Source organism: Leuciscus leuciscus, assembly GCF_965113295.1.
Source record: "Leuciscus leuciscus genome assembly, chromosome: 14".
Taxonomy (NCBI): Eukaryota; Metazoa; Chordata; class Actinopteri; order Cypriniformes; family Leuciscidae; genus Leuciscus; species Leuciscus leuciscus.
Genome location: NC_138738.1, coordinates 3854779 through 3876261, shown reverse-complemented (window position 1 = coordinate 3876261; position 21483 = coordinate 3854779). Strand labels below are relative to the sequence as shown.

At 38.1% G+C, this 21483-nt stretch overlaps 1 protein-coding gene across 4 annotated transcripts in view; it reads left to right on the top strand.

Moving 5' to 3' along the window:
- The window catches only part of anks1ab (ankyrin repeat and sterile alpha motif domain containing 1Ab), a 36613-nt gene that overhangs the window by 8045 nt on the left and 7085 nt on the right, over positions 1 to 21483 (top strand). For all 4 annotated transcript variants that reach the window (XM_082135979.1, XM_082135978.1, XM_082135977.1 and 1 more), the window contains exons 2-12: positions 3699 to 3765; positions 10590 to 10705; positions 11503 to 11601; positions 11892 to 12038; positions 12133 to 12240; positions 12354 to 12524; positions 15111 to 15242; positions 19158 to 19229; positions 19359 to 19442; positions 19710 to 19847; positions 20732 to 20911. In XM_082135979.1, the coding sequence (XP_081992105.1) occupies positions 3699 to 3765; positions 10590 to 10705; positions 11503 to 11601; positions 11892 to 12038; positions 12133 to 12240; positions 12354 to 12524; positions 15111 to 15242; positions 19158 to 19229; positions 19359 to 19442; positions 19710 to 19847; positions 20732 to 20911 (1314 nt within the window). The remainder of the gene's footprint in view (positions 1 to 3698; positions 3766 to 10589; positions 10706 to 11502; positions 11602 to 11891; positions 12039 to 12132; positions 12241 to 12353; positions 12525 to 15110; positions 15243 to 19157; positions 19230 to 19358; positions 19443 to 19709; positions 19848 to 20731; positions 20912 to 21483) is intronic.

Genomic DNA, 21483 nt, shown 5'->3' with positions numbered 1-21483 from the left:
CAACATGGAGCAAATGCATGTAAAGAGGTTAACAGTAAAACATGCAGTATATTACCGAAATAACTCGTTAATAGTTGCGATAAGTCTTTTCTTCCCTATTGTGACGTGAAACGGCTTCTGGAACAAGAATAAACCCGTCATCAGAGAAGAGAAGATGAGCTGCAGGAGGGAGGGGAAGGTATTTTGATTAATGATTACGAGGAACACATGAATTTAAAAAATAATGATCTGCACAGATAAATCATTTATAATAAATACTGAAATATTCCATAAAAAAAAAAAAAATTCATGGTGACTTTAAAAGCATTAATGCGTTTAATCATGTGCCTTGACCCCCAAAGCTCGTGCTTCTTAATAAAAAAAATATAAAAATACTACCCAGTAAATAATTAACCTCTATTTTTCATTAAACAATGATTTGCAATGTCTTGTTATACTTTGATGTCTTGTCCATACTTATGATTTATTAACTGTTTTAGCCCAATTTTACATCCACAAAATGAGAACAGCACAAAACAAGCATTTGTGTTTTACATTGCTGACCTATATTGAAACTCTTTCATTCTTTCCAATGATGAACCAGGTAAAACCTTCACATTTTTGTAAATGCTTTATTTTATTATTTTATTAATTACTTATAACTCTTTTTTAAATTTAGGATTGCTTATCAGCAAATATTGATGTAAATATGTGATTTATTTAATTAATTAATGAATACACATATCATGTAATAAATTCAATAAAAAAATGACTGACAACCCTACAGTATAATCTCATAGTCTCATTTTGTGGATGTAAAACATGACAAACAATGTTTAATTTGAATATACTTTTTTTATTTTCAGCTATGCATGGGCTTTCAAAATATAACAAGATATGTATTTGTTTTATTTGCTTTATGAATTTCTGCAATTACATCCAATTTGAAGTATTACAGACTGTGCTGTGAAACTTTATCACACGTAGTTTAGACAGTTGCATTTACTGATTGGTGTCTTATGAATGCAGAATGCATGTGGTTTTGAGAATGAGGCTGTGGTGGTGATCATATCCTGATATTATGGCTTTGCTTTACTCTGAGTTCCTCTGTGGTGTCGGCGAGACTTGGCCATCATTCCGGTCTCTGAAGCCTGTAATCTTGTTACTCCTCTGGCACATGAGACGAGGCAGAGCTGTATGAAATCTTTATTACCCCAATACTTCACATTTTCTCAAGCTGCTGGCTTCTACATATTCACTCATTAGGCTGGACGTTGTGTGATGTTCCTCATTGCTGTCTCGGCAAAATGAAAATGCTCGCCTTTCATGAACTGTTTTTGGAACCCCATGGCTTGAGGCTACGTCTCTCTCTCTCTCTCTCTCTCTCTCTCTCTCTCTCTCTCTCTCTCTCTCCCTCTCTCCCCAATTTCACGAGACTACACTTCAGTGAATTCCTCAAAAACAAACTTCTAAGCATTTCGAAGAAATCAGACAATATACGAAGGCTAAAGCCCCATTACACTGCATGTTTGTAATAGAAAAACTATCCCTCCTGAGAAAGATGTTAAAAGAATATTCTAGGTTAAAAATCTGGGTAACACTGTACAATAAGGTTTCATAGTTAACATTATTAATGCATTAACTAACAATGATCAATACATTTGTTACAGTATTTAGTTCATCTTTTTTAATGTTAGGTAATAAAAATCCAGCTTTTCATTGTTTGTTCATGTTGGTTCACCGTGCATTAACTAATGTTAACTAGTACAACATTTGATTTTAATAATTTATTAGTAAATGTTGAAATTCACATTAACTAGATTAATAAAGGATGCAGAAGTATTGTTAATTCTTAGTTCATGTTAACTAATGTAGTTAACTAATGTTAAGTAATAAAACCTGTAAAGTGTTTCCAAAATCTGTGGCATCAATCTGTGGTTGATTACCACAGGGGAAAAAGACTCGTCCCACAGAGACTTATTTATAAAAAAAAAATATATATAAAAAAATCAGCTTTATTTAAATCAGTCGATGTAGAGGTTTGCATGATAAAATGACTCAAATGTTTATAAAATTTTTTATTATTATTTTATAATCAGTCGCTGTAGAGGTTTACAACTTAAAAAAAATAAATAAAAAAATTATTGGAGAAATAAAAAGAGTAGGCTACAGATAGGCTTAACAAAAATTAAATCTGAATATCCTCCGTCTTTTCCTTATGCATACAAAATCTAACAGGATATTATAGTTCCTTCTGCAGTTGTTAATTATATATATTCATACTGAGGTTTACAACTCTATACTAAAATAATTTCTTCACAATATTGGTCGTATTTAAAAATGTATTTATGTAAAGGAAGCCTTCTCATGGGCGTTTTTAACACTGACTGCCTGAATATAGAAATGCCATACTAGCTTTGGGTTATTTTTGTTTTAAGGCCTGTTCACAACAAGTCAGATATGATATGACTGAAACAAAAATGTCAACTATTTGCAAACACTTTTTTTTGTAACAAAACCAATGCTGTATGTTTGTCATTCAGTTTGGATGCATGAGTTTATAATATGGCTGTATAATATTTCAGATTCTGTATAAAGGAGTTAATTCTGATGCATTTTTTTATTTATTTTTAATTCTTTACATATAGAAGATAATGAATTGTCCTCCACAATTAAGGCCTTTTGACATGAAACAAACAATATTAATCATCCATAAAAAAATAATCGTATTATTAACATGAAGAACATGATTTTATGAAAGTAAAATTGATTTGCTATGCATTTCCAAATTTAGGACTTGATTTTATCTGTGGGAAATTGATTAGTTTTACTTTGGAAAAGCATGAATTGTGCAGAAGAAGTCCAGGAACTTGCATTAATAAAGTAAATCAGTTTTCTTTTCATGCTGACATAGTTTTAGTATACATGTCAGACGTTTCCAATCTTTATAGTTGAGTACCTATTCCCTTAATGTGATCTGTAAACTGTCTGTACTTCCGAACACGTATGAGGAGACGAAGCCTGAATGTGCGAAGGCAGCTGAGGGATTCTGGGAGGTGCGCCACGGACCGCTGTGAGGATGCATTGTGCATTATATAATGGATAGTCAGTGCAGTATGTAGGTTACTTGAGAGTGGGAAATGCAAAGGCCTGTATGGCTAGAGGGGATCTACCACGTGGACCGTGGCATCTGACTGCTAAATGAATCAAGGGGCTTGCCAGCATGTTGATGCCACAAGCACACAGCAAATGAGTTTGCCAGACTTTAAATATTACATCAAAAACCAACGTTTTTCTATTTCAGGCTTCTCCTAAAAGTCTATTGATTGGAGAGTAATCTTCAAGATTTACATGGAAGGAAAAGTGTTCTTATAAATGTGCTTTCTAGTCGGTATGGGTTTGGTATATCGCTGAGGGGCACTGGGGTTATTCTTTTTTTTTAAAGATTTTTGCTGATTTCTTTTAATGTGAACTTTTACTGTACAGCTCTGGCTGTTTCGGGACCAACACCAGGTGTTGGCAAAACTACTAATTCTACATTTCAGATCCACTGCGTTCAGATGCAGTTGTTTTGGCCAACAATACTTATGAATTATGAATTCAAATCAATTCTGACAAAGTCCAATGAAGAGAGTAGAGAGTAACCTGTCATGGCAGATTACAGTAAATGTAAATATTTAACTGCATTAACTCTTCTTTTTCTTGATGTTGTATCGTAGATTGAAAAGATCATGACTCTAATTGCCGACATCGAGATCTCCGAGGAGCATCAACCGGCATTGGAAGGTAAAGATGAGAGCAGCACATGAGTGATGAGCAATGACACAGTTCTCAAGACAACTAAATGATTTAAGTGTGAAATGTATGGGTTTTAAAGTTAAGCATTTGGGTCCTTAAATTGACTCTCAAACTTAAAGGGTTAGTTCACCCAAAAATGAAAATTCTGTCAGTAATTACTCACCCTCATGTTGTTCCAACCGCGTAAGACCTTCGTTCATCTTCGGAACACAAATTAAGATATTTTTGATGAAATCTGAGAGGTGATCACTTCTCCGTAGGCTGCTAGGTGGCCCAAACTTGCTGGCCCAGAAAAGTTATTAAAGAGATCGTTAATATAGTCCAAGTGACTACAGTGGCTCAATCTTAAGTATATCAAGCGACGAGAATACTTTTTGTGCGCAAAAACAAACAAAAATAACGACTTTATTCCACTATTCATTTCCTTCTCTCTGGGCCTCTAGTCGGTTCACGTAGTGTTTTTGCGCTGCGCGTCACACACATGACCAGCGTCGGCCAATAGTGAGCCTACGTGGTGACGTGTAACACAGACGCGCTGCGCAAAAACACTACGAGGCCCAGAGAGAAGGAAATGAATAGTGGAATAAAGTCGTTATTTTTGTTTGTTTTTGCGCACAAAAAGTATTCTCGTCGCTTGATAAACTTAAGATTGAGCCACTGTAGTCACTTGGACTATATTAACGATCTCTTTAATAACTTTTCTGGGCCAGCAAGTTTGGGCCACCTAGCAGCCTACGGAGAAGTGATCACCTCTCAGATTTCATCAAAAATATCTTAATTTGTGTTCCGAAGATGAACGAAGGTCTTACGGGGTTGGAACAACATTAGGGTGAGTAATTACTGACAGAATTTTCATTTTTGGGTGAACTAACCCTTTAAGGTTAAAGGGATAGTTCACTCAAAAATGAAAATTCTGTCATCATTTATTTCATCAGAATTTTCATTTTTGGGTGAACTATCCCTTTAAGGATTTTTTTTTTTTTTTTTTTTTTTTACAATCTTAGAAGAGTTAGAACTTCACGCAGTGATTGACAGGGCTGGACGGGACGGGCACGTGATCGGCTCGGAATGCATTCTCAGTTTGCACATTGAATTTTGCTCACAGTCTAAACTGTGAGTGTAAATGCAATTAAGAAAAATAACATTTAAATGATCATTTGGCTATAGTTTTGGCTTGAACATGTTAAACATATCTAATCATTTCTGTAATACATTTTCATTTTAATTTTGCAACTTATAAAGCGTTAAAATTTTTATTCAATTTACATATTAAAACCAGTGTATGAAATGGCAAATGTAAATTATATAATTGAATTTTCATTTTCATTTTGCACCAAGCGTTGCACAAATGTAATGGAAAATGTAAATTTAAATACAGAAATGCACTGCCATTTTACATATTGCTTTGTCATTTTGCATATTACATTTCAAATTGAATATTGCTACCCATATGCATCCATAGTTGTATCTACTTACTGTATGTGTTCAACAGAAGATCATTTTAATATTATTTATATACTATTATAGTATTTATGAATCAGCTTTTATTTTTATATACTCAGTTTTCTTTTTCATTTTAGTTTAAGTTTTAGTAATTTTGTAATGTGCTTTTGTCATTTTTCTATTCATTTTTTTTTTTACTATTTCTGATTAGCTTTATTTTAGTTTTATTACATACATTTTAGTACTGTAACTTATTTTATTTATATATATTTGAATGTTTTAAACATTTTCATCAAAATTTATATTTATTTTATCAGCTTTATTTCAGTTAAAGAAAACTTTTTTTGATAGTTTTAGCTTTCATTTTATTTAACAATAACAGCACTGGTCACACAGGTTTTAAACGACATGAGGGTCAGTAAATGATGACTGAATTTTAATTTTTGACTGAACTAACTAACTTCGTCCTGAAATATTGGACTGCAAACTGTTATTACAAATGTTTTCTTTGGAAATTGCTTTGTATGGCAGAATATTATGACATCAAAGCTCCACAAGTGTGAAATATCACCTATAACTGACAAAGCAGTGGTACTAAAGTTGATGAGAAAGCCATTAGAAGCAATGCATTTTTTGTGTGTTGCATAAATTATCATAAAGTTGCATATTTATCTTTCCTTAAGATAGGAACCAAATGCTTATTAAGGGGCAAATCAAAATGTTAAAGGCAAAAACATTATGAGATTAATTGTCATTTTAAAGGTGCAATAGGTGATTCTCTACAGAATAATTTTTTGATATGGATAGCAATCACTATGTTAAGCGGTCTAAATTATTTTATTTTTTTATTATAAATATATATTGTCTGTGGAAGGTGTAGGACCATAAAATGTTGGTTCAATCATTGCATTTGGTCTGAATGAAATCATAGCTTGTGTTCCCTGTCAGTCAACGTATGTTTGCATCCGACTGCAAAGCCTGTTCACTCAGACATCTTACGTTATCAGTGCGTTTCACGTACACTGTGCAGACAGAGCAAGAATGGCAGGCAAACAGCAACAACAAACTAACAACCTTTCCTTCTGAACCGACAACAAGTGGCAAGTATCTACATTTCAGGTTTGACAGTACCGTTCTCTGCACTGCTGACTTTGCCCTATGCAGATAATTCAGTCAGATTCAACTGTGTTACCGCTATGTCGTGAAATCGCAGATGAATAAAGCTGAAATACAGTACATTCTTTCCTTTCCTTTAGTTTGATGGTCCAACAGAAGTTTTCTCACCGGTGAATGACACATGATGTAATCCAATAACGTTGTCTCTGGCCTGTGCGCGTTCATGTGTTTCGGAGGAGGCGTGGCTTTTGCAGTGAGGGTGTCAATGTCAATGTCACTTTTATTTATATAGCACTATTAAAACAACACATGTTGACCAATGTGCTTTACATCATCTCTGTAAAAAAGACACACAAAAAAATCTTTTTGTCTGACAAAAACACGTGGGATTTTATACTTTCAATGCTACCAGGCTAAAGTTAGCATTTCCCAGATCACCTATTGCACCTTTAATATATTGACAGCCTGATTATAAACAATCGTACTCATTTTGTTCATTGTATATGTCTAAACACAGTAGTATATTCTCTGTGAAAGCCTATAAAGGGTTTTGCTTTGCTTTGCTTTGGCTGAATCAACCCTCAAGTCAGAACTATTTCATTAGCGTCTTTAACTACCAATGGTTTTCTCTCTCAGCCACATGGTCTCACTTTTTACCCCAGTTTGGTCTGATATTTTTATACTTGGTCTTTTGACCTCCGGTACACAATGGGCGCCGAGGGCCTACTTTAAAGAGATGAGATGACGATCCATTTACTGTGGCCATCGCACCGATACTCAGTAATTAGGACTTGATATTCTTTTCTTTTTGAGTGGAGCCTCCCAAGGTAGTTGCTATATATGGAGCGACAGCACTATATTTTTATGGACTTTTCTAGGAGAGATACAATTATTTAGAAATGTACAGCAGAGAATCACTTCAAAGCAACAGACAGCACTATTGTTCTGGGAGACTGTCCTTAAATTCTGACGGGAGTTTGGGGGACGCTTGCTGAGTTCTTTGCTGTTGTTAGTAATGAAAATGCTGGTGTTTTCTGAAATAAACAATTCTCACAGTGTCACAATAGGCCATTTATTGGAAAAGATGAGTGCCCTTAAGAGGACGAATGTAATATTGGAGCCAGATAACAGAGATAGGAAAATGCATTATTCTTTTTGCAAGAAATATAAAACAGATATTAATACATTTATAGACATATATCACTTTTTGTAAGTGAAAGTTTTTCTTCTATTGCTATCACTGTATCACCATGTACCGTGGCATTTACGATACTTCAATGTACTTCAAAAAATATAATTATATTAGTCATAGTCATAGTCATATATAGACATATTAGTATGTTTACAATAGTATTACCATGGTACATGTCCAAACACCCATGGTATTACTATATGGTGCCATTGTCCAAAAGCAAAAAATGCTGGCTTTGCTTAAATGATTTGTTCCTTTTTGCTAAATTGCTAGTGTTTTTCTTCATTTTGCTCACATTGGATGAAAGCCTCTGCTGAATGAATAAATGTAAATGTAATTAGTACTACTATGGTACATGTAAAAAACATTTATAGCATATCTAAGAAACCATGACAATACCATGTTAAAATTCACTATAGCTCCATTTATAATTTTGTTTGGCTCCTTTTTGCCAAATTGTTAGTGTTTGTCCTCATTTTGCTTGTCGTTTTGAATAAATGAATTAATGCACCTCCTTTAGAAATGAGCGTTCTTTTGAGCATGCAGATGTTTGGATGTGCTTTACATCTTAAGCCTTATTCAGTGCCTCTATGTGTGTGTGAATAAGTCCCTGGCAGGCTGACAGTTCGTATGATTCTTCTGCTCTCAGCTGCATGCAGATAATGCCCTACATGCATGCATGAAGCAGCACTCATGTGTGACACTGAATTAGACCACATCACGAACGCCTATGGTTTAAATCACGTCTGGCAAACCTGGATTCTGACGATTGGACTCAGGATGTGTGTCCGGTATGAATGTGGGCACAGGTGGGATTGCGTTAAGTGCAGCGTGTGCACGGTGCATTTCGCTGACTTAACGTTTAACGTGCAGCCCCCCTCTCCGCTCCGGCACAGTGACACATTCATGAATTTAATTCCTCTGATGATTTACCGTGGTATGTGGCTTGGCTGCGATTTAATTTTTCATAGAGAGAGTGCAGAGGCACTGGAAGCACTTAAGTGCGGAGGGGATAGGGATGGGGTTGTGGGGTGCGGGGGTTAGAGGAACCTGTACTGTTTTTTTTTCCCTCATTCTTCCTTTTCTCTCTGATCCTGGCACAGTAGTGTGTGGTATGGGTTTGTCTCTTGTTCCTTTTTCTGATGGTGTCCTTTCTGCACTAGCAAGATCAGAGAGCCTGCGTGCAATTTTAATCAGTACGGGGAGGGGGGAATAGATAGAGGGGCAGAGAGAGAGAGAGAGTGAGACGGAGAAAAGGGGGTGGGGGGGATTGATCGCCACAGAGAGAGAGAGAGAGAGAGAGAGTGTGTGTATGTGAGACAGATAGAGAAAGAGAGGCATAGAGACGGGAAGGAGGGGGGTTTAGGAACGAACAGAGCGTATATGCCATGCAGCGGGTCTCAGCATCAGACGGTGTATGGCAGCCATGCGGAGCTCTCAGAAAGGACTCTTTTAATGAAGAGTAAAAATCAAGTCAAAGAAGAAAGAAAGCGAGTGAAGGTGATAGACAGCTAAACTGAATGCATAAGATGTCGTTAAGGTGATTACCAGCTGCAACTGTGCAGGCGATGGCTTTCTGGAGGAGCACTATGTCATTTTGATGTTATGCTTTGTGAGTGCCGAATGCAGCTGCTTCTGTGACTGAGCGTTCCTGGATCAGGGATGCAGCAATCCTTGCCCCCGAGCGCAAGACCCTTAGGAACGTCTGCTAGAGGAACGGAGCAACCGGATCAGGGGGCTGGGCTGCAACAAGAGGGACCGTGCCGTCAGCGGGGCTTTCTTATGGGGTTATCCGTCCATTGTGGGAGCTCACCTTATTTCCGTTGGATCAAGGCTTGGCTGTACCTCGCTTTGATGGTGTGCTTCATTCTGGTATGTTAGTCCGGTGAGGTGCGTCTGAGCTCGGAGGGACTTGGATTACCGTGACCAGAACGTTGCCTGATCAGGTCAGAAGAAACGTCTTTCTAAAGGAACGAAGCGATCAGATCAAGGGGGCTGTGCTGCAAGAAGAGGGACCGAGCTTTTTTTTTTCTTTTTTTAAATCCGTTGTTTCCACTGGATAAAGGTTTGGCTTTACCTCGGTTTGATGGTGTGTTTCGTTCTGGTATGTTAGACCGGCGAGGTGCGTCTAAGCTCGGAAGGACCAGGAGTACTCGGATTACCGTGACAGAACACTACCTGATCCGGGACTGCTTGTGGAAGTGGTCAAACCGGCTACTTTCTGATGGTGGGAGGGGTTCCTCCTCAACAACTGAACAACGGGAACGGAGGACTGGGATGTGCCATGAAGATCTTTCAAAGGACGACCTGGTGTCAATCAAAGCTTCTGGAGTTGAAAAACTGGCATTGTGGTGGACTGTTGATCAATGAGTTAGGCTGCTTGGCTTAAGAGTCCATGATTCTGTTGTAGACAAACTCATTGGCATTATTCTCACTCTCCAATGGTTCTTAGCTCTTTGCTAAAGGATTTTGCTTCTAATTTTAAGGACAAGTCTGTTTTATCATGCCTTGCATTGTGTTTGATGTGTAGGGCATGTTGGTAAAGCAGGGCACACTTTCCTGCAACTTCCTAGTAGCTTCTTGTAGATCTTGATATTTTGCTGCAAGCCAAAAGCTCTTTTCGAACTTTTATGATCTTCCAGTTGGAGCCTCGGTGCGAATGTTTGATTCAGATACGGAAAATCTGTGTAGACGTTGTTTAATTTGCTTGCCCTCTTCTTGAAGAGCAACGCCAAATTGTTCCAATTGACTGACTTGACGCTCTTCTTTAAAGGACTACCTTGCCAAGGTCTACCTCCATACCCCATTCAGCCTTGGTCCTCATCTCCAACGCAGTGAGGGCTTGTGGAGAAATCTCCATCACTAGTTTAGTCTGTAAATCTGGGGCCCTGTGTCTAGCGGAGGCCCGTTGCTCAAGCCTGGACACTGCCTTGCTGTTGCTGCTGCTGCCCTCAGCTCTGCTGGCCAAAGATGATGTGGCAGTGCCACATCTCGGCCTCCGAGTGCCGCTGCTACAGGCTAAATGGTTTTTCACTGCTCAAACGCCATCCTCTGTCGGCAGATGCAGCCGGGAGCCGTGCGCTGGAGCAGACGGTGGGGGAGTGGCTGGAACACGTGGGCTTTCCTCAGTACGAGAGCAAACTGGTGCTCAATGGCTTCGATGACCTGCGCTACATGGTGAGTGGCTTTTGTGTGTGGGGATTGATTGACACTGCAGGTTCGTCAGGGATGTGGTGAGTTTCTATATATCCAAAATACAAAGGCCCAAAATATGTTTCAGTTCACTGAACACTGTCATTCATGGATACATATTTTTTTCCAAGTAAGGAAAATCTCTTTTGTTTTATCCTCGATGTAGATTCAATGTATGTGTTTTTAAATTGAATCTGAATTCTGTGATATTTAATTGATATAATAAATAAAAAATCAGTTTATAATTTAAAAGTATATTTTAAAAGATAAAATTATAATTTCAGTGCTTTCAAATAAAAGGGTACACAACATGACATTTGCCTTAAGCTATATAAAAGCTATATAAGACATGCTTTAAGCTATATACAACTTTAAAAAAAAAAAAATTTCTATAAATGTGCAATGCATACATTTTATGACCTCATATTAATTGAGAGACTATGCGGAATATTTGTTGTTGTAAAAATTAAGTTATTACATTGCAGGATTATCTAAGTGCAGTGCAAAGCAAAACAGCTAAAAGGTTATTAAAAATGGTGAAATTAATGAGAAGAAACTTGTTATAGTACATAATTTATAAAGAGAGAGAGAGAGAGAGAGAGAGAGGTGATTGGTTAATGGTATAAATATATTTGCAAGGCACAAAGTGTCAGTATTCACAGGGACTTTATGTGCCTGAAACTGTTTTAGTAAAATACCTCTGCTGTCACTTTCATGCAACACTTGGTTGTTCTCAGGAATTTAAGTAGAGCAGAAATTCATGTGAATGTGCATCCGTTTAGGGGAGTAACGTGATGGAAGATGAGGACCTTCATGAACTTGGCATCACCGACCCAGGCCACAGGAAGAAAATCCTTCATGCAGCAAAAAACTTTCCGAAGGTAGCGTGTTTCAGTCCCAAAATATTATTGGACACTACTTACTTTCATCCACTTACACTTAAAATTACCTTGGGAGCAGTTGGTTAAAAGTCATTGCAAATATGTCTCAGAAAAGTGAAGTTATTTCTGAGAGAAGCTGGTTCTGTGTTTGTTTGCACTAGAATTAATATTTTGTCATGTAATGCAATCACATTCAGACATTTAAAGTGTGACTTTCCTGGCTTTCCTCAAAGTGCATTACATATATGCTTTGCTATGCAATTTGAGAGAGCGTTTTATTCCTCCTTCAGGTGAAAGCTCTGGGGTGTGACGGCAGCACTTCTCTGTCCTCATGGCTGGAAACTTTGGGCCTCGGAGAATATCTGCACAACTTCTTGTCTAGCGGCTACCGCACCCTGGACTGCGTGAAGAACCTGTGGGAGCTTGAAATTGTCAATGTAAATGTGCCTTTCGTGCTGGTTCAAAATACTTTTGTCTGCAGGAACGAGTTTTGTGATCTGATACACTGACCATGTTTTCTCCACTGACCAGGTGTTAAAGATTGGCCTTCTTGGTCACAGAAAAAGGATCATAGCCTCGATATCAGAGCGACCGTATGAGGAAGCACCTTCAAAATCCAACCGCTTTTCCCAGCTAAAGGTGATAAACACAATTCGGCATATCAGAAAAAATAGACAGCGTGATATCCATATTGTTACATGCAAATATAACTATACAGTATGTTGATGAAAAATGATATTTGTGCTTAACAGATTCAGGACCTGTTGTCTCAGAATACGTCACCGCTCAGTTATATGGACCCGTACACCAGTCGCTCCATGGACATGTTGCTTCCGTTGGGAGAATCAGGCAGAAAGAGCAGAGCATTGGATCAGGACGGCAGTATCTCCCTTCGCTCCTTCGGTGAAAGGTCACGCTCACATGTGAGTACCTCTGCGACCAAGATCACTGTGATTATAACGACTCCTTCAAATCGTCCTTCCAACATGAATCACATTTGAGTAAATGTTGCAAACCATATCTAGGTTCAGTAATTGATTTCTGAGAAACACTGTTGAAAGTGGATCAGACCAAGCAGCATAACACACTTCTAGCCAATCAGCAGTAGGGGGCGTGTCCACTCATCACGGGGGAGAAGAGAGAGTGAGGAAGAGGGACATTTGAAGAAAGAGAGATGGCTGAGAGACGTGACAAAAGAGAAAAGCTCAGAGTAATATTACTGGATGAAAAGGTTATGATCAGGCAAGCGCTTTAGGACCCGCATTAATATTAGAAAAGCTTTCCAGCGCCGGAGAGACCTAAGCGGGAAGACCTGAAAATAGACACCAAGGTTGTGTTGTGTCTGCTCCATACGTGAGTGACACTGCTATTTGCTCTGGAGCTGGTGTGTGTGTTGGCGACTAACAACAAACTCTTGCTTGTTTATGAGCCAAAACGTTATGACCATTCACAGGTGAAGCGAATATCGTTGATCATCTCTTAACAAGGCCACGTTATTAAGGTCTGAGTAGATTAGATGGTAAGGAAACAATCAGTTCTCGTAATCAACATGTTTGATGCAGGAGAAGTGGGCAGGAATAAAGATCTGAGCGACTTTGATGAGGGCAGAATTGTTATGGCAAAGCGACTGGGTCAGAGTATCTCTGACTGGGTGTTTGGCGCCTCAATGCACGAGGGCTACAAAGGCTATCCCGTCTGGTCTGAGCTAACAGGACAAGTCAAGTCACACAAAATGTTTAATGATGGTTATGGGAGTTATGTGTCATAACACACACTGCACCACACTCTGCTGCGTTTGGGGGCAAAGACCAATCAGAGTGCTTATGAAGACCCCTGTCCACCGTAGAATGCGCCTACAATGGGCACGCGAGTATAGGAACTGGATCTCGGAGCAGTGAAAGAAGGTCGCCTGGTCCGATGACTCCTGTTTTCTTTTACATCACATGGACGGCTGTGTACGTGTGTGCCGTTTAACTGGGGAAGGGATGGCACCACAACGAGCCTGTGGAGTGAATGTGATGCTCTGGGAAATGTTCTGCTGGACTGGACATTCATGTGGACGTAAATTTAACACGTGCCACCTACCTAAACCCCTTCAGTGGTGTTCCCTGGTGGAAGTGGCCTCTTTCAGCAGGATAAGGAATGGTTTGAGGAACATGATGAATAGTTCAACGCCCTGGCCTCCAAATTCCCCAGATCTAAATGCAATTGAGCATCTGTGGGATGTGCCGGACCAACAAGTTTGATCCACGGCGGCTCCACCTCACAACCTACAGGACATGAAGGATCTGCTGCTAACGTCTTGGGACACCTTCAGGGGTCTCGTAGAGTCCATGCCTCAAAAGTTTTGGCTCATCGGTGTACTCTTCTGTTCTGTATGTTCATTTTTTGGTCTTCCTTGTCGTTCATTGGTCATCTTTGCTTAATTTTTGCAAGCATTAGGGCTGTGCAACGATTAATCGCATCCAAAATAAAAGTTTGTGTTCACATAATATATGTGTGTTTGTACTGTGTATGATTATTTTGTATATTTAAATACACACATATGCATGTATATATTTAAGAAAAGTTTGTTATTTATATATAAAATATTTATTTATTTAAATATACAGGTATATACAATATATGAATGCACATTTTTCTTAAATATATACATGCATATGTGTGTATTTAAATATGCAAAATAATGATACACAGTGCACACACATATATTATGTAAACATAAACTTTAATTTTGGATGCGATTAATCGTTGCACAGCCCTTTTGCTTTGCTTCAGCTATGATAAAGAGACATCCACTCTTGCATTGCGTGTTCATGCATGTTGTGGGCGGAGCAATGAAGGGAGGGGCGTGTTTGATTGAGTTGATTTCAGATATCAACAGTGTTTCTCAGAAATCACTTACTGCACCTTTAGGCAAGTCTAAAAAACTAAAATACAAAATTCGTAACAAGCATTGATGCATTTGTAATTCTTTGAAATTATTGCAGTCATACTTTTCAAATACACTGACATTTTAACCAAATTAATTTAAATAAAAAAATTTGGGACTAAAATAACTGAAAACACAAGGTATTGTTTTCTTATTCTTTAATAGAATTATTATATTCTGAAAATGTCACATTTTTTGGTGTCTGTAGTGCTATTTTAAATACTAAATATTCATTTTTAATGAAACATATTTAGTTATATTTACTATTTATGTTTCCACATGCTCTCTAACAAATTAGATGAAATAGTTACGAGGTCTTTGAGAAGAATTCATTCTTGATGTCTGTTACCACAGGGCACAGCAACACTTCTGAACACCACAGAACATTAATCATTTATACCGTTTTTAAATAAGGCAAATTTGTTTAATAATTTAAACTCATTATGCTTTGAAATTTATGGAGAAACAATAGGAAAATGCTGCAAAATAACATTAAATGTAACTCCACTTTGAATATAAATTTGCACATTTTTTTGTCGGTGTGACCTTGACACAGATTTCACTTGTTTTCCTTTAGGACCGTCATGCAGATCGTCAATCACGTCTAAATATTCGCCCTTCCAGCCACTCTGCCACATATACCACTGTCTCCACCTGGCATCATCACCCTGAGAAACTTATCACAGAGTCCTGCATTTATGAGGCCAGAGTAAGTCTTTTCTATTAGGATTTGTCAGTTTATACACCTCATAATAGATTGTGGTAGATTTTTCTTATTTCGCACCTGACCTAAGTCTACCTGGGTCTTGTCTACACTCGACGTCCCCGAACGTCTACAGTCGACGTTAGTTTATCTGGGTCTCGTCTACACTCTACATCCCCGAACGTCTACAGTCGACGTTAGTTTATCTGGGTCTCGTCTACACTCTACATCCCCGAACGTCTACAGTCGACGTTAGTTTATCTGGGTCTCGTCTACACTCTACGTCCCCGAACGTCTACAGTCGACGTTAGTTTATCTGGGTCTCGTCTACACTCTACGTCCCCGAACGTCTACAGTCGACGTTAGTTTATCTGGGTCTTGTCTACACTCTACGTCCCCGAACGTCAACAGTCGACGTTAGTTTATCTGGGTCTCGTCTACACTCTACGTCCCCGAACGTCTACAGTCGACGTTAGTTTATCTGGGTCTCGTCTACACTCTACGTCCCCGAACGTCTACAGTCGACGTTAGTTTATCTGGGTCTCGTCTACACTCTACGTCCCCGAACGTCTACAGTCGACGTTAGTTTATCTGGGTCTCGTCTACACTCTACGTCCCCGAACGTCTACAGTCGACGTTAGTTTATCTGGGTCTTGTCTACACTCTACGTCCCCGAACGTCTACAGTCGACGTTAGTTTATCTGGGTCTCGTCTACACTCTACGTCCCCGAACGTCAACAGTCGACGTTAGTTTATCTGGGTCTCGTCTACACTCTACGTCCCCGAACGTCTACAGTCGACGTTAGTTTATCTGGGTCTCGTCTACACTCTACGTCCCCGAACGTCTACAGTCGACGTTAGTTTATCTGGGTCTTGTCTACACTCTACGTCCCCAAACGTCTACAGTCGACGTTAGTTTATCTGGGTCTCGTCTACACTCTACGTCCCCGAACGTCTACAGTCGACGTTAGTTTATCTGGGTCTCGTCTACACTCTACGTCCCCGAACGTCTACAGTCGACGTTAGTTTATCTGGGTCTCGTCTACACTCTACATCCCCGAACGTCTACAGTCGACGTTAGTTTATCTGGGTCTCGTCTACACTCTACGTCCCCGAACGTCTACAGTCGACGTTAGTTTATCTGGGTCTCGTCTACACTCTACGTCCCCGAACGTCTACAGTCGACGTTAGTTTATCTGGGTCTCGTCTACACTCTACGTCCCCGAACGTCTACAGTCGACGTTAGTTTATCTGGGTCTCGTCTACACTCTACGTCCCCGAACGTCTACAGTCGACGTTAGTTTATCTGGGTCTCGTCTACACTCTACGTCCCCGAACGTCTACAGTCGACGTTAGTTTATCTGGGTCTCGTCTACACTCTACGTCCCCGAACGTCTACAGTCGACGTTAGTTTATCTGGGTCTCGTCTACACTCTACGTCCCCGAACGTCTACAGTCGACGTTAGTTTATCTGGGTCTTGTCTACACTCTACGTCCCCGAACGTCTACAGTCGACGTTAGTTTATCTGGGTCTCGTCTACACTCTACATCCCCGAACGTCTACAGTCGACGTTAGTTTATCTGGGTCTCGTCTACACTCTACGTCCCCGAACGTCTACAGTCGACGTTAGTTTATCTGGGTCTCGTCTACACTCTACGTCCCCGAACGTCTACAGTCGACGTTAGTTTATCTGGGTCTCGTCTACACTCTACATCCCCGAACGTCTACAGTCGACGTTAGTTTATCTGGGTCTCGTCTACACTCTACATCCCCGAACGTCTACAGTCGACATTAGTTTATCTGGGTCTTGTCTACACTCTACATCCCCGTTCAATAATATTTATACTCTAGCGCGTCTCCGCATCGACATCGGCCGAGTCCCCTAACTCTTACTTGCTGCGCAGCAATAACAGCAATAATAAACAGACAGACTTCAGCAAATGTCCTTTAAATGCTTTAATCACGGCCGGGAGAGTCTCAGAGAATCTCACCCAAGAAGAAGAATACATCATGTTTTATAGGATAAAGACAGTCACAACAATAAGATCAACGTGACTTAACTCATGTCACCTTCTTTCAACATGATTGGTTCAATTTGTAAAAGCAAGCCCCCCTCTTTCACCCTCTGTTACTGGCATGAGCAAAATGATCTCAAATCATCAGAAAAAATTGAGAAAAGGGTTAAGAGTTCAGTTGATTACTCAATATGTCATGAGACTATTCTAGACAGTATATTTTTGATATTGTCATGACTTCAGAATTTTTTCCATTAAAAATCCATCACAAAATTTATCTGGACATTTGCAACTTTTACTGATAGCAAAGGGTCGGTTTACTTTGTTACTTTTAACAAAGGGTTGGCATGACAGTAACTTCCCTCTGTTGCTCTTATACACCCAAAGACATCATGAGGCCATCCGAGGAAAATATTATTTCATGTTTGTGTGTTTTAATCAAACATGTTGACATGCATCTTATTTAACAACAGGTTACAACAAGAAGTTTTATTTTTAACAGCTTTAAGCATTTTTTTTTTTTGGCAGAAAATCAAGTTTGCCAAGGGATATTAGAGAGAGAACAGGAAATGATGGGGAATGGGATCAGGAAATGACTCAACCTGACTTCACTATGTGTCAGAGCGGCTCAAACCCCAAAAGCATTGTTCAAGATCAAAACAGAGTCTACATTTAAATAAATAAAAGATCCATTAATGAGCACCACATTAAAAATTAAAGTGCTCTTTTGAACCATCAGTTATTTTTAAAATGTTAGTCCTGAGATGAAACTGAGTGAGTAAGTACTGTTTAGCACAATAGCGATAGATTTATACATTTATAATGTTACAAAATATTTCTAATTCAAATAAAAGCTATTCTTTTTCAACTTTCTATTCATCAAAGAAAATGTATCATGGTATAAACAAAAATATGAAGCGTTTTCAACATTGATAATCAGAAATGTTTCATAGATAGATAGATAGAGGAATAGGGAATAAAAAGAGGAATAAAAAATCATCTTTTGGAAATTGAACTTAATGCCTTAATTTAAAAAAATAGGAAAAATCCAACCTTTAAGGACACCAATTTTCTTTGTGAATGAATAATGTATCGTAAATAAATAAATGTTCTTCCTTAAAATACAGGGTGCATAAGTCAGGACACCCCTATGTTAAATTCCCATAGAGGCAGGCAGATTTTTATTTTTAAAGGCCAGTTACTTCATGGATCCAGGATACTATGCATCCTGATAAAGTTCTCTTGGCCTTTGGAATTAAAATAGCCCCACATCATCACATAGCCTTCACCATACCTAGAGATTGGCATGGTTTTATTTCAGTTAGCCTAATAGCTGGTTTGATTTGCATTGAGAGATGATCTTATGGAAAGTACTCCATGCCAATCTCTAGGTATGGTGAAGGCTATGTGATGATGTGGGGCTATTTTAATTCCAAAGGCCAAGGGAACTTTATCAGGATGCATAGTATCCTGGATCCATGAAGTAACTGGCCTTTAAAAATAAAAATCTGCCTGCCTCTATGGGAATTTAACATAGGGGTGTCCTGACTTATGCACCCTGTATTTTAAGGAAGAACATTTATTTATTTACGATACATTATTCATTCACAAAGAACATTGGTGTCCTTAAAGGTTGGATTTTTTCCAAAAATTTTAATTAAGGCATTAAGTTCAATTTCCAAAAGATGATTTTTTATTCCTCTTTTTAGTCAACTTTAGCATGGGTGTCTAAACTTATGCATAGCACTGTAGATAGATAGATAGATAGATAGACAGATAGATAGATAGAATTCATTGGACTATTTCTCACTTGCAAGCTGCTAAAATAAACGTGCATATGAATGTAAACTTCCCTCATATACCACTCTCGGAAAATATATTTCTCCAATCTTTCTCTTTTTCCAGTATTTAGGGTCTGTGATCATCCGAGATCTACGAGGAATTGAATCTACACAGGAGGCCTGTGCTAGAATAAGGGTATATATGCATATATTAGTCAATATGTCAATATTTGTTTCATGTCTTAAATTGTGAAGTAACTCAGTGTATGTTTACACATTTGGCCCATTAAACAGTTTGATTTTCCTGCCTTCTAATTTTCACCAGAAATCAAAGGATCACCGGAAAGGTCCTATCATAATACTGAATATCACCTACAAAGGAGTCAAGTTCGTCGACGCAGCCACCAAGGTAAAAGCAACCTCCGATACTCACTGTAACACAAGTTAACACTGGTTTACCGTAAAATAATATTTTTATTAGTAGTGTTTTAGACAAGCATCTCTATATCAGTGAGATTTGCTCTACAGTAACCCGTCCCGCACTATTTGTGGCACGGACATGAATGATAGATTATGGTTATATATGGTTACGGTTATGAATTAATTAAGTGCTCATGTTTTTAGCGGATGTTTGAAAATTGTGATGGATTCACTCAATATTTTTGTACTTTTGCAGGCGCTGGTTGCAGAGCATGAGATCCAGAACATCTCATGCGCGGCCCAGGATCCGGATGACCTTTGCACATTTGCATACATCACGAAAGACCTGAAGTCTGGGTTTCACTTCTGCCATGTCTTCACTACAGTAGAAGTGGTGGGTGTTGTTTTATCTGCTCTTTTATTGGGGAACCAATCAGGGTTAGGAAACGGGTTTGTTAAAGTCAATATGAAAATCAAAATGGACCCTATTCAGCCTAAGTGAGCTATAGAGCTGATTATAGAGAGTAAAGCAATATTTATGACAAAACGAAAAGTTTATGGAATATTTAAAGTTGCCATATTCTGCAGTTTAGCAGCATTTTTATTATGATTATTATTATTAGTAACTTAATTACTATTTTTTAAGTTTATTATTTTAAGGTGTCATGGTGTTTGTAATTTAGTTTTTCTTAATTATCATATGGAATGTATTTATTATTTTACATGCATTTTATTTATTTATTTTTATTAGATTTTATATTTCTGACACTGAATTGAAACTAGACAAGATAATATTTATTTCTTTTTTAATTTAATATTTAACATTTATTTACCCGCATTTTAGCAGCATTTTTATTATGATTATTATTATTAGTAACTTAATGATTATTAGATTTTATATTTCTGACACTGAATTGAAACTAGACAAGATAATATTATTTAATTTTTTTATTTAATATGTAATAGTTACATTTCTGACACTGAATTGAAACTAGACAAGATCATATTTTTATTTTTTTATTTTTTATATTTAACATTTATTTACCCCCCCATCCCCATCTCTTTGACCCTTATAATTAAACCGTGCTGATTATCTGTCGGACTGCTTTATGTAAATGAGATCTGTTGTGATTGGCTAGCCTCTTCCAGGTTGAGGTTTGGCTGTCAGGTCAAATATAGTTTCCTCTGCCACTTTTTGCTTTTTATAGCCTTACTGAGAGTGAAAACTCATATTGTGTAATTATTTATTGACTCAACTAATGGCTGTTTTGTGTTCAGACACAGACCTATGAGATCATCCTGACGCTGGGACAAGCTTTTGAGGTAGCATATCATATGGCTCTCCAGGCACAGAAGTCCCGTCGTCACAGTTCATATGCTGGTCCATCCTCCGAAATCATAGAAGCCAAGACCAGCAGGCCCACCTCTCAGTCCCGCAACAGTGTGCGCCGCTCCACCGTGAGTATGAGTTCTGCACACATACATACGTTCATGGTGTGATTAAGGATGAATTATGCATCATGAATGTATTGTGTTCACATGTTTTTGATTACCACAGAAAATTCTGTTCCCTCAGCTAGTAAAAAGTAGAATTTACAGTATTGCACTTACAATGGGCGACTATAGGGCAATACATTCAGGAGGGTTTAAAAGCAGAAATGTGCAGCTTATATAGTTTGTTAAAACACTTCTTCTGATTCTGTCCAAAATGTGTTTTATTTGAGCTGTAAAGCTGATTTAATCGTATATATAGTGGTCGGACTTCTCATGGATGAAGTTTCGTAAATGCACTGCAAAAAAAATTAAAAATTCTTCCTCTTCCTTTAGACAAATATCTTAAATTTTTTTAAATCAAGATACATTTACTTGAGAAGCAAAATTCAAATTACTTAAGTTATTAAGTCTAGTTTTCCGAAATAAATTGATCAAAATTAAGAGAGTTTATGCTTAAAACCCCCCAAAAAAAAAAGATAATCTGCTTAATATTTGTAAAACAGAACAAGACAAAAATACTGAGGAAGAAAATCTTT